The sequence below is a fragment of the Mobula birostris genome, chromosome 8 (assembly GCF_030028105.1).
Source record: "Mobula birostris isolate sMobBir1 chromosome 8, sMobBir1.hap1, whole genome shotgun sequence".
NCBI classification, from domain to species: Eukaryota; Metazoa; Chordata; class Chondrichthyes; order Myliobatiformes; family Myliobatidae; genus Mobula; species Mobula birostris.
Genome location: NC_092377.1, coordinates 164,765,298 through 164,781,799, shown reverse-complemented (window position 1 = coordinate 164,781,799; position 16,502 = coordinate 164,765,298). Strand labels below are relative to the sequence as shown.

Below are 16,502 nucleotides of genomic sequence, written 5' to 3'. Positions count from 1 at the left end.
ACAGTGTCGGGGTTTGATTCCTGCCACTGTCTGCAAGGAGTTTGTACATTCTCCTCGGGACCACGTGGCTTTCCAGTTTTCTCCCATATTCCAAAGATGTAGTGGTTAGAGTTTGTTTCCAGCCAGAACGAGAAGAGGGAACCTACTGGGTGATGGGGGTCCTTAATAATCCATGTCGCCTTTCTGAGACACCGCTCCTTGAAGATGCCTTGGGTACTACAAAGGCTAATACCCATGATGGAGCTGACTAATTTTAACAACTTTCTGTAACTTTTTTTCGGTCCTGTGCAGCAGACCCCATACCAGACAGTAGTGAAGCCTGTCAGAATGCTCTCCATGGTGCATCTATAGAAGTTTGACTGTTTTAGTTGACAGACCAAATATCTTCAAACTCCAAATGAAATATAGCTGCTGCCTTGTTGTCTTTATAGTTGCATTGATATCTTGGGACCAGGCTAGATCCTCAATCTTGATACCCAGGAACTTGAAATTGCTCACTCTCTTCACTTCTGATCCCTGTGAGGATTGGTTTAAGTTCCTTTGTCTTGCCCTTCTGGAAGTTCACAATTAGCTTTTTCGTCTTACTGACATTGAATGCAAGGTTGTTGTTGCGACACCACTCAACCAGCTGCTATATCACGCTCCTGTACGCCCTCATCTCCATCTGAGACTCTACCAACAATGGTTGTATCATCAGCAAATTTGTGGATGGCGTTTGAGCTATACCTAGCCACACAGTCATGGGTATATAGAGAGCAGAGCAGAGGGCTAAGCGCACACCCCTGAGGTGCGCCAGTGTTGATCGTCAGCGAGGAGGAGGCATTATCACCAATCTGCACAGATTGTGGTCTTCCGGTTAGGAAGCCGAGGATCCATTTGCAGAGGGTGGTACAGAGGCTCAGGTTCTGTAACTTATCAATCAGGATTGTGGGAATGATGGTGTTAAACACTGAGCTATAGTCAGTGAACAGCATCATGATGGGCTGAATAGCCTAATTCTGCTCCAGTGTTCTGGGTCTTATGGAACTGTAGTAGTGTTGTGTTGCCATACCACCCCTCTGAGAAAAGAAATTATTAATATTTCAGATCAGTAAATGGGGAAGAGATGGTGAGCGTAAAGTACTCTCTACTGTGCATCTATACAGGTCTGTCAAAGTTTTAGACAACATGCCGTAACAGCAAACTTCTAAGAAAGTAGAGGTACTGCCTTGCCGTCTTTGTAAAGGCACTTGTGTGCTGGTCCCCAGTCAGATCCTCTGAAATGATAACACTAAGGAATTTAAAGTGACTGACCCTCTCCAACTCCGATCCTCTGAGGGCTGGCTTGGCTCATGGGCCTCCAGCTCCCTCCTCCTGCAGTCAGAGCTCGTGGGTAACATGTTAATGCATATCATTTTGAGTAAGCCATTCTTCAGCTTTTCTCGGGGAGAGTATTGAATTGGCTCTGACTTGCTCTTTCTGCCTAGATGATTTTTGTTTTAATTACTTGTCCTGTTCTGTGTGGGTTGATGTTCAACCTGTCTGTCTCTCCTTCCAAAATCTCAGTCCCATTTGATGTACGAGTGCTTGAATTGCCTCTTGGTTGGTTTTTTTTTGCTTTAATTCTGACCCAGAGGCAGTTGGGAAGATGTCTAGACTTGTGGTTCGTAGCACTCAGCTGGTTCAACATGCAAATCCTGGCTCCGGAGGCTCTGCAGGTTGTACTGCTGCCTTCTAACTCTCCTGGTTAGAATCAAAATCGGCTTTGTTATCACTGATGTATGTCATGAGATTTTATTGCTTTGTGGCAACAATACAGTGCTATAAGTTTCAATTTGAAATGTTTTAAAGTGGAAATAAAAAAGCATTCTAGTGATGTAGTGTTTATGGGTTCATTGTTCAGAAATCTGATGGAGGGGAAGAAACTGTTCCTGTTCCTGAGTGTGTCTCTTCAGGCTCCTGTAACACCACCTTGATGGTAGTAATGCGAAGAGGGCATGTCCTGGGTGGTGGGGTGTTTGTTTTATTGTTTACTTTCACACGTGCAATAAAAACTTGCAATAACATCTTTTAAACAGCATCACAATAAAAACATAAATTTATTGTACAATAATCTTGTGATAAACATAATTGGAACAAAAACACTATTTTAGGGGACACAAGAGATTCCACAAGTGTTGGAAATCCCAGCAGCGTGCACAATGTTGGAGGAACTCAGATCAGGCATCGTCTGGGTGACGAAAGGTCTCGGCCCAAAATGTTGACTGTTTATTCCCCTCCGCAGATGTTGCCTGAGCTGTTCTTCCATTTTAGTTTCGTGCTTAAACTGAATTTTGTCAGTTGGTTCAGAGGCTGAATGGTTGAAGGGAAGTGGCTGTTCTTGAACCTGGTGGTGTGGGACTTCAGGCTTCTGTACCTCCGGCCTGATGGTGGCCGTGGGAAGATGGTGCGTCTCGGCTGGAGGGGATCTGTGAATTTGTCTGTCTTGAGGCAGTGTCCCCCCTCCGTGGATACAACAGATGGTGAGGAGCCCATGATGTATTGGGCTGTGTCCACCACCTCTACAGCTTCCTGCGTTCCTGTGCATTTGAATCGCCATACCAGACCGTGGTGCAGTTAGCTGACTGGCCACTTGACTCCTAAGAGCTTAAAGTTTGACAAACCTGAGAGATCTGAATCTACACAAATGAAAAGCAGCCCCTACAGGGACCTAGTGCCTCCAATACTTGTCGTGTGTCTTGGTGACTAGATGGCGATCTACATATTGAAGTTTGCTTGATCATAACCACAAGCACATTATAAAGAGCATTGATGGAAACAGTAATGTACAAAGAGTATCAATGTTTGGGAAAGCTCCATAAAAATGACACAACATTGCTTCCAGCTATTGACTTTAAGGATTGGCTTTATTTGTCACATGTACAGTACGTCTATCAAAGCTGTGAAATGTCATTTTGTGTCAACGACTGACAGTCAGAGGATGTGTAGTGGTGCCAAGCTTCTGATGGCAATGTTGTAGGCCCGCAGTTTACCAACCCTAACCTGTACTGTGCGTGAGAATCGGGCTTAATATCACCTGTATGTCATGAAATTTGTTAACTTTGTGGTAGCAGTACAATGCAATTCATAATAGAAAAAACTGGATTACAGCAAGTGTGTGTATTTAAAAGTTAAATTAAATAAGTAGTGTAAAAATAGAAATAAAACAGTAGTGAGATGGTGTTCATGGGTTCAATGGCCATTCAGAAATCAGATGGCAGAGGGGAAGAAGCTGTTCCTGAACACAATCTGCAGATGCTGGGATCAAAGCACCACTCACAACACGCTGGTTTTTCAACTGAACCTACCAGCCTTCTCCTTCCCACCCTCCCCCACCTTCTTTATAGGGCCTCTGCCCCTTCCCTCTTTAGTCCTGACAAAGAGTTCCGGCCCGAAACGCCAACTTATCGTTTCCACGGATGCTGCCTGACCTGCTGAGTTCCTCCAGCATGTTGCAAGTGAAGCTGTTCCTGAGTTGTTAAGTGTGTCTTCAGGTTTCTGTACCTCCTCCCTGATGTTAACAATGAGAACAAGGCATGATCTGGGTGATGGATGCTGCCTTTCCGAGGCACCGCTCCCTGAAGATGTTCTGGATAATGGGGAGGCTAGTGCTTATGGCAGAGCTGATTGAGTTTACAACACTCTGCAGCTTGCTTTAATCCTGGGCAGTCACCCCACCCCCACCCCACCAGACAGTTGGAACACTCTCCACAGTGCATCTGTAGAAATTTAAGTGGTTTTGGTGACATGAAACTCGGAGGAAACTGGATGATCCAGATAGCCAGGGAGAATTTACAAAGTCCATGCAGGCACTAGCAGGAATTGAACCGATTGTGATCGTTGGCATTGTTGTAATGAGCTACGCTGCCCTCTTGCTAACTTGTCATCCTTTAATGCTGTGCCACTTTAAATAGTGGTCCAAGGCAGAGATTTCCAACCACTTAGGCCATGGACCAATAACATTAAGCAAGGGAGCCGTGGACCCCAGATTGGGAACCCTTGGTCTAAAGATGTACACGCACAGCGTTAGTGGATTTGGGAAAGTTTTTTAATCTAGAGGAGTAAGTGAATGGAGAATTAGAGACTGCAGCAGCTGGGATGTGGAGCAAAAGGCAAGTTGCTGGAGGAGCTCTGTGGTTAGACATCTTGTGGAGGTGAAGAGTTGAGTCATAATGCAGGGTGTCGACCTAAAACGTTGACCATCTCTGCTTCCAGGAAGTCGCCTGATGGGCTGTGTTCCTCCAGTGCTTTATTGTCATGGGTGCAGTACAGCTGTGGAACACCTGGAGATCTGAGCACGTCCAAGTATAGAGAGGAGGAGATGGCCAAGGGAGTGTGGCTTTGGTATACCGGTTTGTAGCTTGTCTGCCAAGTTTAAGCAATGAGAAGATCAGTTGTTGTGTAAGGCGGGTGTTCAGCCAATAGAGGATTTTGTGTTCCCTCTTTTTCTGTGTCCAAGAAAATTGAGGTCTGAACATTACATGCTTTGTGCTGAGATTTCATGATTTCATTTACCATGATGGCATGACTCTTTCCCCCCCCCCTCCCCATAACATGAGCTTCAATTTCTCTAACTTCTCCTTTCTTCCCTCCCCATCCCATTTCCCTTTCCCAATTCTGACTCCCCTCTTGCCTCTTCTCTCCTATCCCCCACCTCCCTCTGGTGCCCCCATTTCCCTTTCTCCCATGGTCTGCCCTCCTCTCCTCTCAATTCCTCCTCCTTCAGTCTGTTACCTCTTCCACCTATCACCTCCCAGCTTCTCTCTTCATCCTCTGCCCGCCCACCCACCTCATCTGGTCTTGTAGGTTAATGTAATTGGGAGCAATGTACATAATTCCCAGCCACCGACATTGAGTTGGGGTTTCGGTTTGAGGCTGGTCTGACATGATAACATTATTATGCAAAAAGGTTTTAAGCATGCTTTTGTTGTGTAGGTTTGGAGTGCAATAAAATGTGTTACTGCTTTTCTTAAACATAAAATGCCTCACTTCATTTTATTTGTGGAAGCCTGCAGTCTCACCTTGTACTCTTTCCCCCTCACCCACCTTTGTATTCTGGCTTTAGCCCCCGTCCTTCCTTCCTTTTGGTCCTGGTGAAGGGTGTCAGCCTAAAATGTTGATTTTATTCCTCTCTCTAGATGCTGCCTGATCTGAATTCCTCCAGAATTTTGTCTGTTGTTGTTTTTTACCAACATGTTCAGTTGATGGCTAAAGAGCCTGCCCATGTCCCATTTAGTCTCCCCTAAGCCAGCGACAAATCTCCCTGCTGCTTTGTACAATGTCAGTGTTGTGCAGCAGGGAGCACTATGGTCTCATGACCCCAGCAGCCTGGGTTCAATCCTCACTCTGCGGCTGTCTGTGTGGAGTTTGCATGGTCTCAGTATACGTTTCCTGTGAGTGGTTTCCCCTGGCGAAATGTGGGTTGGTAAGGTTAATTGGTCTGTATGTGTGGCACAGTAGTGTGAACGTAGAACATAGACATCTACAGCACATCACAGGCCCTTTGGCTCACAATGTTGAGCCAACCATCTAGCCTACTCTAGAAGCTGCCTAGAACTTCCCTAACACAACGCTATTTTTCTAAGCTCCATGTACCTATCTAAGAGGCTCTTAAAGTACCCTATTGTATCTGACTTCACCGCTGTTGCTGGCAGTACATTCCACACCCACCAGTCTGTGGGAAAAACTTACCTTTGACATTTACTGCCCCATACCTACTTCCAAGCACCTTGAAGCTATGATTCCTCATATTAGCCATTTTAGCCCTGGGGAAAAAGCCTGTGACAATCCACACAATCAATGCCTCTCATCTTACACACCTCTATCAGGTAACCTCTCATCCTCCACTGCTCCGAGGAGAGAAGGCCAAGTTCACTCGAGCTATTATCATAAGGCATGCTCTCCAATCCAGGCAACGTCCTTGTAAATCTCCTATCACTCTCTATAGTATCCACGTCCTTCCTGTAGTGAGGTGACCAGAACTGAACAGGGTACTCCAAGTGGGGTCTGACCAAGATCTTGTATAGCTGTAACATTACCTCACAGATCTTGAACTCAATCCCATGGTGGTTGAAGGCCAACACACCATACGCCGCCTTAACAACACTCTCAACCTACAGAACAGCTTTGTGTCCTATCGACACGTACCCCAAGATCTCTCGGATCCTCCACACTGCCCAGAGTCTTACCATTAATATTATATTGTCTTCAAAGTTGACATGCCAAATGAGCCACTTCACACTTCCCTGCATTGAACTCCATCTGCCACTTCTCAGCCCAGTGTGGCTGTTAGCATAACGCTTTACAGCATCAGCGATTAGGGTTCAATTCCTGTCACTGTCTGTCAGGAGTTTCTACAACCTCGCTGTGACTGGGTGGGTTTCCTTCCAAAGTCCAAAGTCGTACAAGTTGGTGGTTGGTGAGTTGTGGGCATGCTGTGTTTGCACCGGAAGCATGGTGACACTTGTGGGCTGCCCCCGACACATACTTCGGCTGAGCTGGTTGTTGCAAACAATGCGCTTCACTATGCATGGGTGTATTTGTGACAAATAAAGCCAATCTGTAAATCGTTCCAGATTCAGGAGTGGGTAGCCAAGAGAATTAGTGCGGAGGCATGGTAGGCTTAATGGGCAACTGAGTGAGAATGGGTTACTTTGGAAATGGGTGGATGGTTTTGTTCTGAGGGTCTGTGTGTCGTGATGGCCTCATTCTGTGCTGTAAGAGAACACAATGGTAAACTCCCTGGTTAAACTGTTTTTCCAGACCCCGCCCGGTGAAACCCATGAGTGCAGTGGAGGCGCGATTCAACGAAAGGTCTCCGGAGGAGAATTTGAAGAGCAAGATCAAGAACGTGAACGTATTGGTGACGAAGTCTGCTGGGCACTCACTGGCGGTAAATGAAAATCAAACCCTCAAGGTGGGTGAAGATGGATTAATTTTTAATGACCAACGTGTGAAAGTCATGGTTGCTTTTAGATTCAGATTTGTTTCGATGGAAACATATGTACTTTGATAAATTTACTTCGAACGTATTCAACGCTGAGATTCATTTTCTTGCAGGCATACTCAATAAATCCACAATAGAATAATGACCATAATAGAATCAATGGAAGACCGCACCAAACTTGGGCATTCAACCACTGCCCAAAAGACAACTAACTGCAAATGCATAAAGTAAAAATAATAAATAAGCAATAAATATCAAGAACTTGAGTCCTTGAAAGTGGGAACATTTCAATGATGGGGCAAGTAAAGTTATCGCCACTGTTCAAGAGCCTGATGGTTCGGGGTAGTAACCACTCCTGAACCTGGAAGGGAGAGTTGGGTCCGTGTGGATATGGCCAAGTCCATCATGGGTAAAGCCCTCTCCTCCACACAGACCACTGTCTCAGCAAAGCAGCATCCATCATCAGTGACCCCCACCACCCAGGGCATGCTCTCTTCGCACTCTTGCCATCAGAATGAAGGTACAGGAGCTTCAGGTCCCACACCACCAGGCTCAGGAACAGTTATTACCTCTCAACCATCAGGCTCTTGAACCAAAGGGGATAACTTCACTTGCCCCATCATTGAAATGTTCCCATAACCTATGGACTCACTTTCAAGGACTCTTCCCCTCAGGTTCTGAATATTTATTGCTTAGTATTAATTCTTGTCTTCGCAGTTTGTTGTCATTTGCACATTGTATTCAATGATTCTTTTACAGTTCTTGGAGTTGCTAATTATCCCCAGATGAAACAACTCTCAGGGTTGCATATGGTGACATGTATGTACTTTGATAAATGTACTTTGAATGTATGGTGAACCTTGTGGGCTGCCCAAAGCACACTTTTGGGTGTGCTGGTTGTTAACGTTCCCATGTTGTAATGTTCTATTTGCCGCCTCTGCTGAGTTTTTGTGCTCTACTTCACAGGATTATGATCCTCCTGATCCGGCAGCCGCCTACTCCCAGCTCACCCATGATGAGCTGATCCAGCTGGTGCTGAAGCAGAACGAGGTGATTGCGAAGAAAGACGGCCACCTGCGGGACCTGGAGAGCTACATTGACAACCTCTTGGTCCGAGTCATGGAGGAAACCCCCAACATCCTCAAGGTGGCTTAGTGACCCGGCGGGAGGGCGCAGAGAGCGTGCGACGGTGAGCTCTGTGCTCCAAGACTGTGTCTTGCACCAACTACTCACGGGATTGTTCAATGCTGATCGATTCATGACCCACAGATAAACCCAGTGACTGAGTGGAGCCTCTGCTGCACCTTGCATTCGCTTCGAATCCCCTCCATTTGGGTGTTGATCAGGTGCCTTCTAGAGTTCCACAGCAGTCACCCAAGTCTAGTTGTACTCTGGGATCCCATCACCCTACCTGTAGTTACAGTGGCTTAACCTGTCTGGGGGCAAGGGAAGGGACTCAGGCTGCAGTGGGTAGTCCTGATCCATCTGTGACCAACCTGGCCACTTACCTCACAGAACTAGAACACCACAGTGGTAACGTGATTGCAATCTGAGCCCTGAACATTCCTTTGGGCTTTTATTTTGCAGTATTGAGTGTAACAGTCAGCACACGCCGCCTTCAACCTGAAAATGTGTATAGCAATTTGTACGTCACCGGGGTTACAAGACATCCCATATTGGTATAGATTTACAGACCCGCTTCTGTCACTGGACAGCTTTTATTTAAAACACCAAAAAAAGAATGAATTTTGACATGTTGTTGACAGCCTGACTCTGTGAAGGTGAGCTGCCAGCCAGCTGTGTTGCTGGGCTTTGTGGGAGAGTGTTGAAGTCCTATCTCCCGTGTCAAGGCTACGTGCAAACCCTGATCTGAAAGGTCGTCTGCTCTGCGGACTCGGAGGAATGGCCAGCACTATTTAGTACTGACTTTAGGTTGAGCTGTTCTCTGATTTTGTCAATCCATTTGCAAACATTTCATCACCATCTGAGGAGACGTCATCAGAGCGCTGTTAATTGTGGCGTGTCCTCTGAATGCTTAGCATTTATTTACTTGTCAATCAGCTGATTGGCCATTGTTACAGAAACTCTATTGTGATGTAGTGATTGGGCCTTGTCGCTGATTGGCTGCATGGCGAGCTCTGTGCTTTGCCTGGAATTTTGCCGGCATCGGCTTATAAAAGGGATCAAGGTCCACATGTTTGTTTACGGAAAACCATGCTTCTAGAAATGGTGACGAAATGTTTTCAAATGGGTTGCCAAGATTGAAGTGCAATTCAACCAGACCGACAGCAACCTGAGCTGCACTTTGAGTTATTTCCGGACTGACTTTGCTGACAATCAGGAAGAGGGAACAGTTGTGCCCTATTGTCATGTTATTCATCTGAGGAGTCTTTGCAGTGGGGGTGAGGGGGAGCGAGGAAAATACCTTTTTGGCCTGGTGAGGTGTGCAGGGAAGGTGGCAACTACTAATGAGATGGTGGTGAGGAAGTAATAACCCACAGGGTGTTAGGTGGGAATGGATCTTGGCTGCTTCTTGTGACCTCCTGTCTCTTTACCTCGGTGTGGAGGTTTTTCCTATCTTTCTTGAATGTTCTTCCCAGCTGCGAACCTCCTCCTCTAAAATTGGAGTTGAAACCCAATTTCTAAGTTTCAGGGTCCCTAATTCACCTATTGGGGTCTTTAAATTTACTAGCTAACGAGATCTCTCTTTTTCTAAAATTGAGTTGGAAAAGCAGCAAAACTGCAGATGCTGAAAATCTGAGATAAAACCATGAGTGATGGACTATTGTGTTAGGCAGTTTCTGTAGAGAGAAAGGGAAACTTTCTGGGTCAACTATCTTCCATTGGGGAGATTTTCACTTGATAGCACAAGGGGAGCATTCATCTTTGGAGATATTTTTGTGATGGAATGGGGTTTTGAACCAGTGTTTTCATGTTATTAATCATCATTATATGCCTTATATGATGTGGGCACTCGTGGTCTAGTCATGACCATGATTACTCTTGGCAAATTTTTCAGCAGAAGTAGTTTGCCATTGCCGCCTTCTGGACAGTGTCTTTACAAGACACTTGGGTGACCTTGGCCATTATCAATACTCTTCAGAGATTGTCTGCCTGGTGTCAGTGGTCACATAATAAGGACTTGATATGCAGCGGCTGCTCACACGACCATCCACTACCAGCTCCCATGGCTTCAAGTGACCCTGATCAGGGGGCTAAGCAGGTGCTGCACCTCCAAGGATGACCCACAGCTGGCGGAGGGATGGAGCACCTCACACCTCCTTTGGTAGAGATGTATCTCCGCCCCGCCACCCAAATGGCGTTGTAACCCACCCCAAATTGTCCGTGGGGGGGCGGGGGTGACTTGTCATCTCCAACAGTTGCAGGTAATCGAGATGCTCCCACAGGTACTGTGGAGGTGGTTCTGGGGTCAAAAACAGTAGCGATGTAGAAATAAATATGAGATTCTGCAGATGCTGGAAATCCAGAGTAACGCGTGCACAAAGTGTTGGAGGAACTCAGGCCAGGTAGCACCTATGGAAATGAATAAACGGCTGAGGCCCTTCATTAGGACTGAAAAGGAAGGGGGAAGAAATCAGAACAAGGTGGGGAGAGGGGGAGGAGGATAGCTGGAAGGTGATTGGTGAAGCCAGGTGGGTGGGGGAGGGTAGGATAAAGTAAGAAGCTGGGAGACGAGGTTAAGGCAAATGGCTGGCGAAGGAAATTGATAGGAGAGGAGAAATATGAAGAAATGGTGAGGCGCTTGAAGTGGCAAATCTAGCAGTGCACACTGGCTGCTATCTTCAGTTACTGACTTTCACCACTTAAATGTGAAGTAAGGCTTTCAAAACATTGCCAGTGGAAAAGTTAACGGATAATCACTCAGAACAGGAAAAACTCAGCATCATTAATTTCATTCCTTTTTTGGGTTTGAATTGGGAAGGTAAATGTCTTGCAGATGCTGTAAATCTGAAATAAAAAGCTGAAATGCTGGAGATACTCAGCAGGTCATGCAGCATCTGTAGAGAAAATATCAAAGAGGATTTTTCTCTCCACAGATGCTGTCTACCTCTATATACATGTTCAACACTTTCTTTTAAATACAATTTCAAATTGTATGCTTGTGGAACTGAAGAATCCCAGGTGTTAGTCTGAAGTACAGCTGAATGTAGATTACCTACTATTTTGAAAGATTAAATAGACCATTTCTAAGTTGAGGGGCATTTTTAATGTTGCAGTGTTGCAAGTAAATAGTTACATGCGATAACATTCAGCAGAGATTGGGGAAGGAGAGGGGCTGTTTCTCCAACCTCAATGCATTGGTTCACCCCTTTCCCCACTCATCCAAAGCAATTTCCCTTCAGTCCACCATCTGCGAGGCCTGGACTTCTTGTCGAAGACTGAACAAAGTTAATTAATTGCTTCAATTCCTGAAATTTGAAGATTTGTGCCTGATGGGAGGGGGACACATTCCAATTTGAAGAAATGATTAATTATTTCTGAGACACATCTTTTTTTAAAAAAAAAGTGTACATTTTAAATCTGTTGTATTTTGTACTGACTATTTCCTTTTATTTGCCTCCCAAACAAGTTGATCAACAGGTAGATATTAAACATGGTACTGATCTTTATCTTTTGCATTGGCCAGCCTGGTTACATTTGGCCACCTGCCCAGGTGATCATTGATCTTCACCTGTCTGCCCCGATGGACTTTTGGTGGGGAGGTCACAGCAAGCAGACACTCAGACCACTCTGAACTAGTACCCCAAACCTGGCAAACCCCTGCTGGGGGCAATAAATGGGGGAAAGTAAGAATTCTGTGTTCTCAAACTTGATAACCACAGGAGAGCATCCCACATTGGGTGGAATTTGGAACAATAGAATTTGAGGTCAAGGGTATGATGTGTACATTTGACATTAATAATATGCATATTTTAAAATTTGCCCAAGTAGGGTGATAAACTTTTAACTAGGTCAGATTTTTACCTCTATTTTGGTGATTTACTGCATATGAGATTGACTTGTACAGTAACAGATTATTTGATAGTTACCATTGGTGAGATTTAAATGTGAGCAGGTACGACTGGGGTGCTCATAAATGATTTTCTTAATGTTTTAAGCTTCAGCGAAGTGTGTGGATTAGTGAAGTTCCTACGCTGGGAGAGCACGCTGAATGAATCCATACATGTGAGTTTTCATTTGACATAAAAGTGTGTTATTTCCAATCTGTTGCATCGCAGTTGAATTATAGAAGTAAATAGATCTTTGGTATTTGGGTGCAAATATTAAACGATTGGCTGAGCAAGCAAGCCAAGGCCAGGCTTGGGAGCTATTTTATGACTTTAGGGATGGGAAGGAGCCTGTTTGGCTCAAGACCACCTTGGTAAGATCGTGGTTGATCTGTGACCTGACTACATCCCATCTGATGTCAAATTTTGGATTTAAAACTTCATTTTTGGATCAAGGAAATAATCATTTTCCTTGAACTTCAGATTGTTTTTCTTGTCATTTTATCTTGGATTTGTACTTTCTACTCTACTGAGAAAAGGAATCATTCTGCAAGCAAAACATTTTGAAAATCAAGTTTTGTGGTACTTGGGGTGGAGGGAATGAATTTGAATTTCCTTGGAAATCCTCAGTGCTGTTCAGTTCAAGTTGAGGTCAAGGGTATGATGTGTACATTTTGAGATTGAGAATAAAGCATTTTTTTTAATAGTATCCGGAAGTGGAGTGATAAACCTTTAACAAGATCTGACTTTTAACTAGTTTGGTACTTTACTGCACTTGGAGCCAACTTGTACAGTGACAGATTATTTATTGCTGGGATTGAATATAAATAACATTTACCATCAGCTGCTTGGAAGATATTCCAGACTTCTGTCTTAAAGCCTGTTGTCAATCCACCCCCTGTCAGCTCCTCTCGGACTTCAAACAAATTGTCCCTTGACCTTCTAAAATCAACTGTCCAAATTCCTGGTTTGGCCAATCTCTTGTGTTAAAACAAATCCCCATTTTTTTTCCTCCATTGATTTCTCCTTGTTACGTTCCTCATTACCCCAATATTCTACCACTTGCCTATCCACTGGGACAATCTGTAGTGGCCAATGAATCTCACAGTGCCTTGGGAATGTGGGAGAAAACCCACATGGTCATGGGGGGAATGTGCAAACTCCAGCCGGACTGTCCCAGAGTTTGGGATTGGTCATGTTTCCCTGGAGCTGTGAAGAAACTGCCCCATTGTTCCGCCCAATCTTTGTATCCATTCCCTCTATGTTGGACCAGACAATACCCCTTACTATGAGGTCCCCAGTGTATTTTGTGCATATGATGACATCATTGCATGTACCGTGTTTTTCTGACTTGCTGGCAGTAATTGAATCAAAAGTATTGACCTTTGTTTATCCCATTAGGAAAGAAGCAGAATGCTGGGCAGACAGCTGTCTCCATGTCCTCTGCTGGCATTCGTGACATTGTCTGACTCGCATAAGTGACTATCCCCTAATCCATTCCCTGATTCTGTAGTAATGAGGTGTCTACTTCTTGCCCCAGTTCATCCCCTGGGGCTCCTGGTCACACTTAGCAAGTTGATAAGCTGCCCATCATCCCAGTCTCCTGCACATTTGCCAAACTGCTCTACAAGTTCCTAATTTTGTAAATTTAAAATTTAATTTGTCTTATTGACAAACATAATACCCGAGAGCCCTGTTATAGTAAACTCTGCTGATGCTATAGCTTTTTAATAAGTAAAACTTCAATGTGTGGCACAGATAAACATGTTTTGAAGCCCAGGTGGGTGTGTAAGTAGAGCAAAATATAGATCAACATAGAAATGCTGAGTAAAAATGGATTTTTTTTTTGGGGGGGGGATTCATTGCTAGCCTTTGGGTCTTAAATTCCATCTGATGCCAAATTATCTTGGGTTAAATAAATCTGGATTCAGGAAATCTTTTTCTTAGATTTCTCTGATCTGGTTTTCCTACTTTATCTTGGATTCATACTTCCTATACATCTGAGGAAGATGTTCTCTTTTTCAGCACAAACTCAGTAATAAATTTGGAGAACTAACTTTTGTGGTACTTGGGGTGGAGGGAATAAATTCGAGTTCCCAGGGAAACCCTTACTAATAACTTTGTTGGGGATCCAGTGTGTTCAATTAATCTTCTGATGAGTTATATTTTAATATTAATGTTTGAAGAAATTTTATTGGAGAACTACAGTATATATTTGTAGATGACGACTAGCTCAGGTTATTGAGCGATTGATGGGGGGGGGGAGAAAGACTTTGATATTTCAGCATTACACCTCAGTTTTGAAGCTCTGCTTTGACTTGAGGACGACTGCTGCGGAGCTGAGGCGATATGAATCAAGCTGCTTTCTGCCTGTAACTCTCAGGCAATGGGTTTGTGTACAATTACTGATGCCAAACTGCATGTTGAACAGTATTGGGCTTGGGTTGTTTGATTATGGGCTGGAGCAGCTCCTTCAGATGTCAATCTCTGTGAAAGAACCAGATTGTACTTGGCATCTGAGCTTGTCACCAAGGCTTTCTGATCATCTGTATTGATTTTTTGCTGTGATATAGAATACTATAATCTTGCTGCTGAATACCTCATATACTGGATAGGACACTACTGTATAGGATTCTAGGCAAACTGAAATCCAGTGGCTGGCAATGAGTGCAAGCCACTGATTAGGACTGTGGTTATTAAGGTGGGGGGGGGAGGAGAGAGAGGGATGTCTCCACCAGTGTGCAATGATCAAACTAAATTTCAGATCTGGCTTAATAAAAGTTCTCCTGTTTTTGGGCATCAGAGACCAAGACTTAAATGGGCTTGGAGCCACTATCAAAAACATGGGAGGTTCTGCAGATGCTGGAAATCCAGAGCAACACGCAACACGCAACACGCAACACACACACACACACACACACACACACACACACACACACACACACACACACACACACACACACACACAAAATGCTGGAGGAGCTCAGCAGATCAGGCAGCATCTATGGAGAGGAATACAGTCGATATTCCAGGCCAAGACCCTTTGTCAGGACTTAACCCCAAGGGCAGGTCGCTTGTAGACTTCTGCCCCAGACTCTTGTACTCTCAAGCTTCAGGCCTCCAAACTTCACTTCCCAATGAATGTTGACCCTTTATTCCTCTCTATAGATGCCACCTAACCTCCAGAGTTGGTCCGGTATTTTGTGTGTGTGTGTGTTGCTCTAGGTTCAATAACGAGTACTGAATGGTAATTGTGAGCAAGCAGAAGCCCTCTCTATGAAGCTATTTGAAGAGGAGCAAACTTGCTGGCACTGGTGGTGACTTGTGGGGGTGGGGGAGTTGAGGAAAATGTTGCAGGATATTCAATAGTTTTTAATCACCTACTGAATATTCAGCTTGTGCATATAGAAAAAAATTTATGAAAACAGCAATATTTATTCCACAGCTTCCTGCAGTCTGACCAGCAAATGAATGTAATAACACTTTCTACCACTTGTGTGTTTTATTACTTAGTCTGAATTAAAATACTTTTTATGACAGAAGCCTCCTTGTGTCTTTTTAAACTGCAGTGGTCTGATTTGGTTGCAGCTGGGGTCAAAGCGCACAGGGCTGGAGAAGCTTTGGCAATATCTGCAGAAAGTGTGACTGATGTGTTAGCATCCCTTTCTCTCTAATTCAGGTTCATTTAGCGAGTGTGCTCTGAACCATAGTATCACAAAGCCGAACCACTTCTGTTCCATTCTAAGTGTAGAAAGTCTCTGCTGGACCATCACAATGTTAGACCTCAAGTACCGTCATTAAATTCATAGCCTTCTAATCAGATTTGATTATTGCATGTACATTGAAACATAGTGAAATGTTTTGTTGGTGTCCACCATGTTCAGTCGAACACCAGCAATACATGGTCCTTTCCACACTGGCTCCAAGATCTACTGTCATGCACACTCACACCTTGTGCCTCCATGGCCACCCCCATACACACACTCACATCTGCCTATGCACACTTGTGCCTACATGGCCACCCATATTTACCCCTCATGTCTCTGGCTGGACTTGCAGACATCATGGCCCTGGTTTCTGGATGTGCTGCCCCATGGGCTTTGGCCATCAAGCCTCAAATTCTGTTCTCACAAATATTAATCTTCAACCTTTGCAGTTTGACCTTTTAGTCATTGGCCTCAGCACTTTCAATTCACAGGGCTTTGACCTCTGAACTTCAACCTCCAAACTCTCACAGGCCTCCAGCTGCTGGTGTTGCCAATTTAATGGCAATGAGCGAAGGGGGGATTCTACTGGTCAGGACTACTGGCTGGGCTACTACTCCCAGTTTGTGGGTCCTAATTGTGGTGTCACTTCACTGTCAACAAACATTTTTGCTCAGCTGCAGAAAGCTGAGCAGTGTACCGGAACCGTAGTGGTTAGCGTAGCCAGGGACCTGCATTCACTTCTACCTGTCCGTAAGGAGTTTGTATATTCTCCTCTCACCTATAAAGATGTACAGTTTTGGGTGAGTAAATTGTTGAGAGGGA

At 44.6% G+C, this 16,502-nt stretch overlaps 1 protein-coding gene across 3 annotated transcripts in view; it reads left to right on the top strand.

The window, feature by feature from the left end:
- LOC140201923 (rab11 family-interacting protein 1-like) overlaps positions 1-15,494 on the top strand; it is a 60,453-nt gene extending 44,959 nt beyond the window's left edge. For all 3 annotated transcript variants that reach the window (XM_072266735.1, XM_072266734.1, XM_072266736.1), the window contains 2 exons: positions 6,781-6,934; positions 7,931-15,494. In XM_072266735.1, the coding sequence (XP_072122836.1) occupies positions 6,781-6,934; positions 7,931-8,119 (343 nt within the window). In that variant the 3' untranslated portion in view covers positions 8,120-15,494. The remainder of the gene's footprint in view (positions 1-6,780; positions 6,935-7,930) is intronic.
- Positions 15,495-16,502: the final 1,008 nt, after the last annotated feature.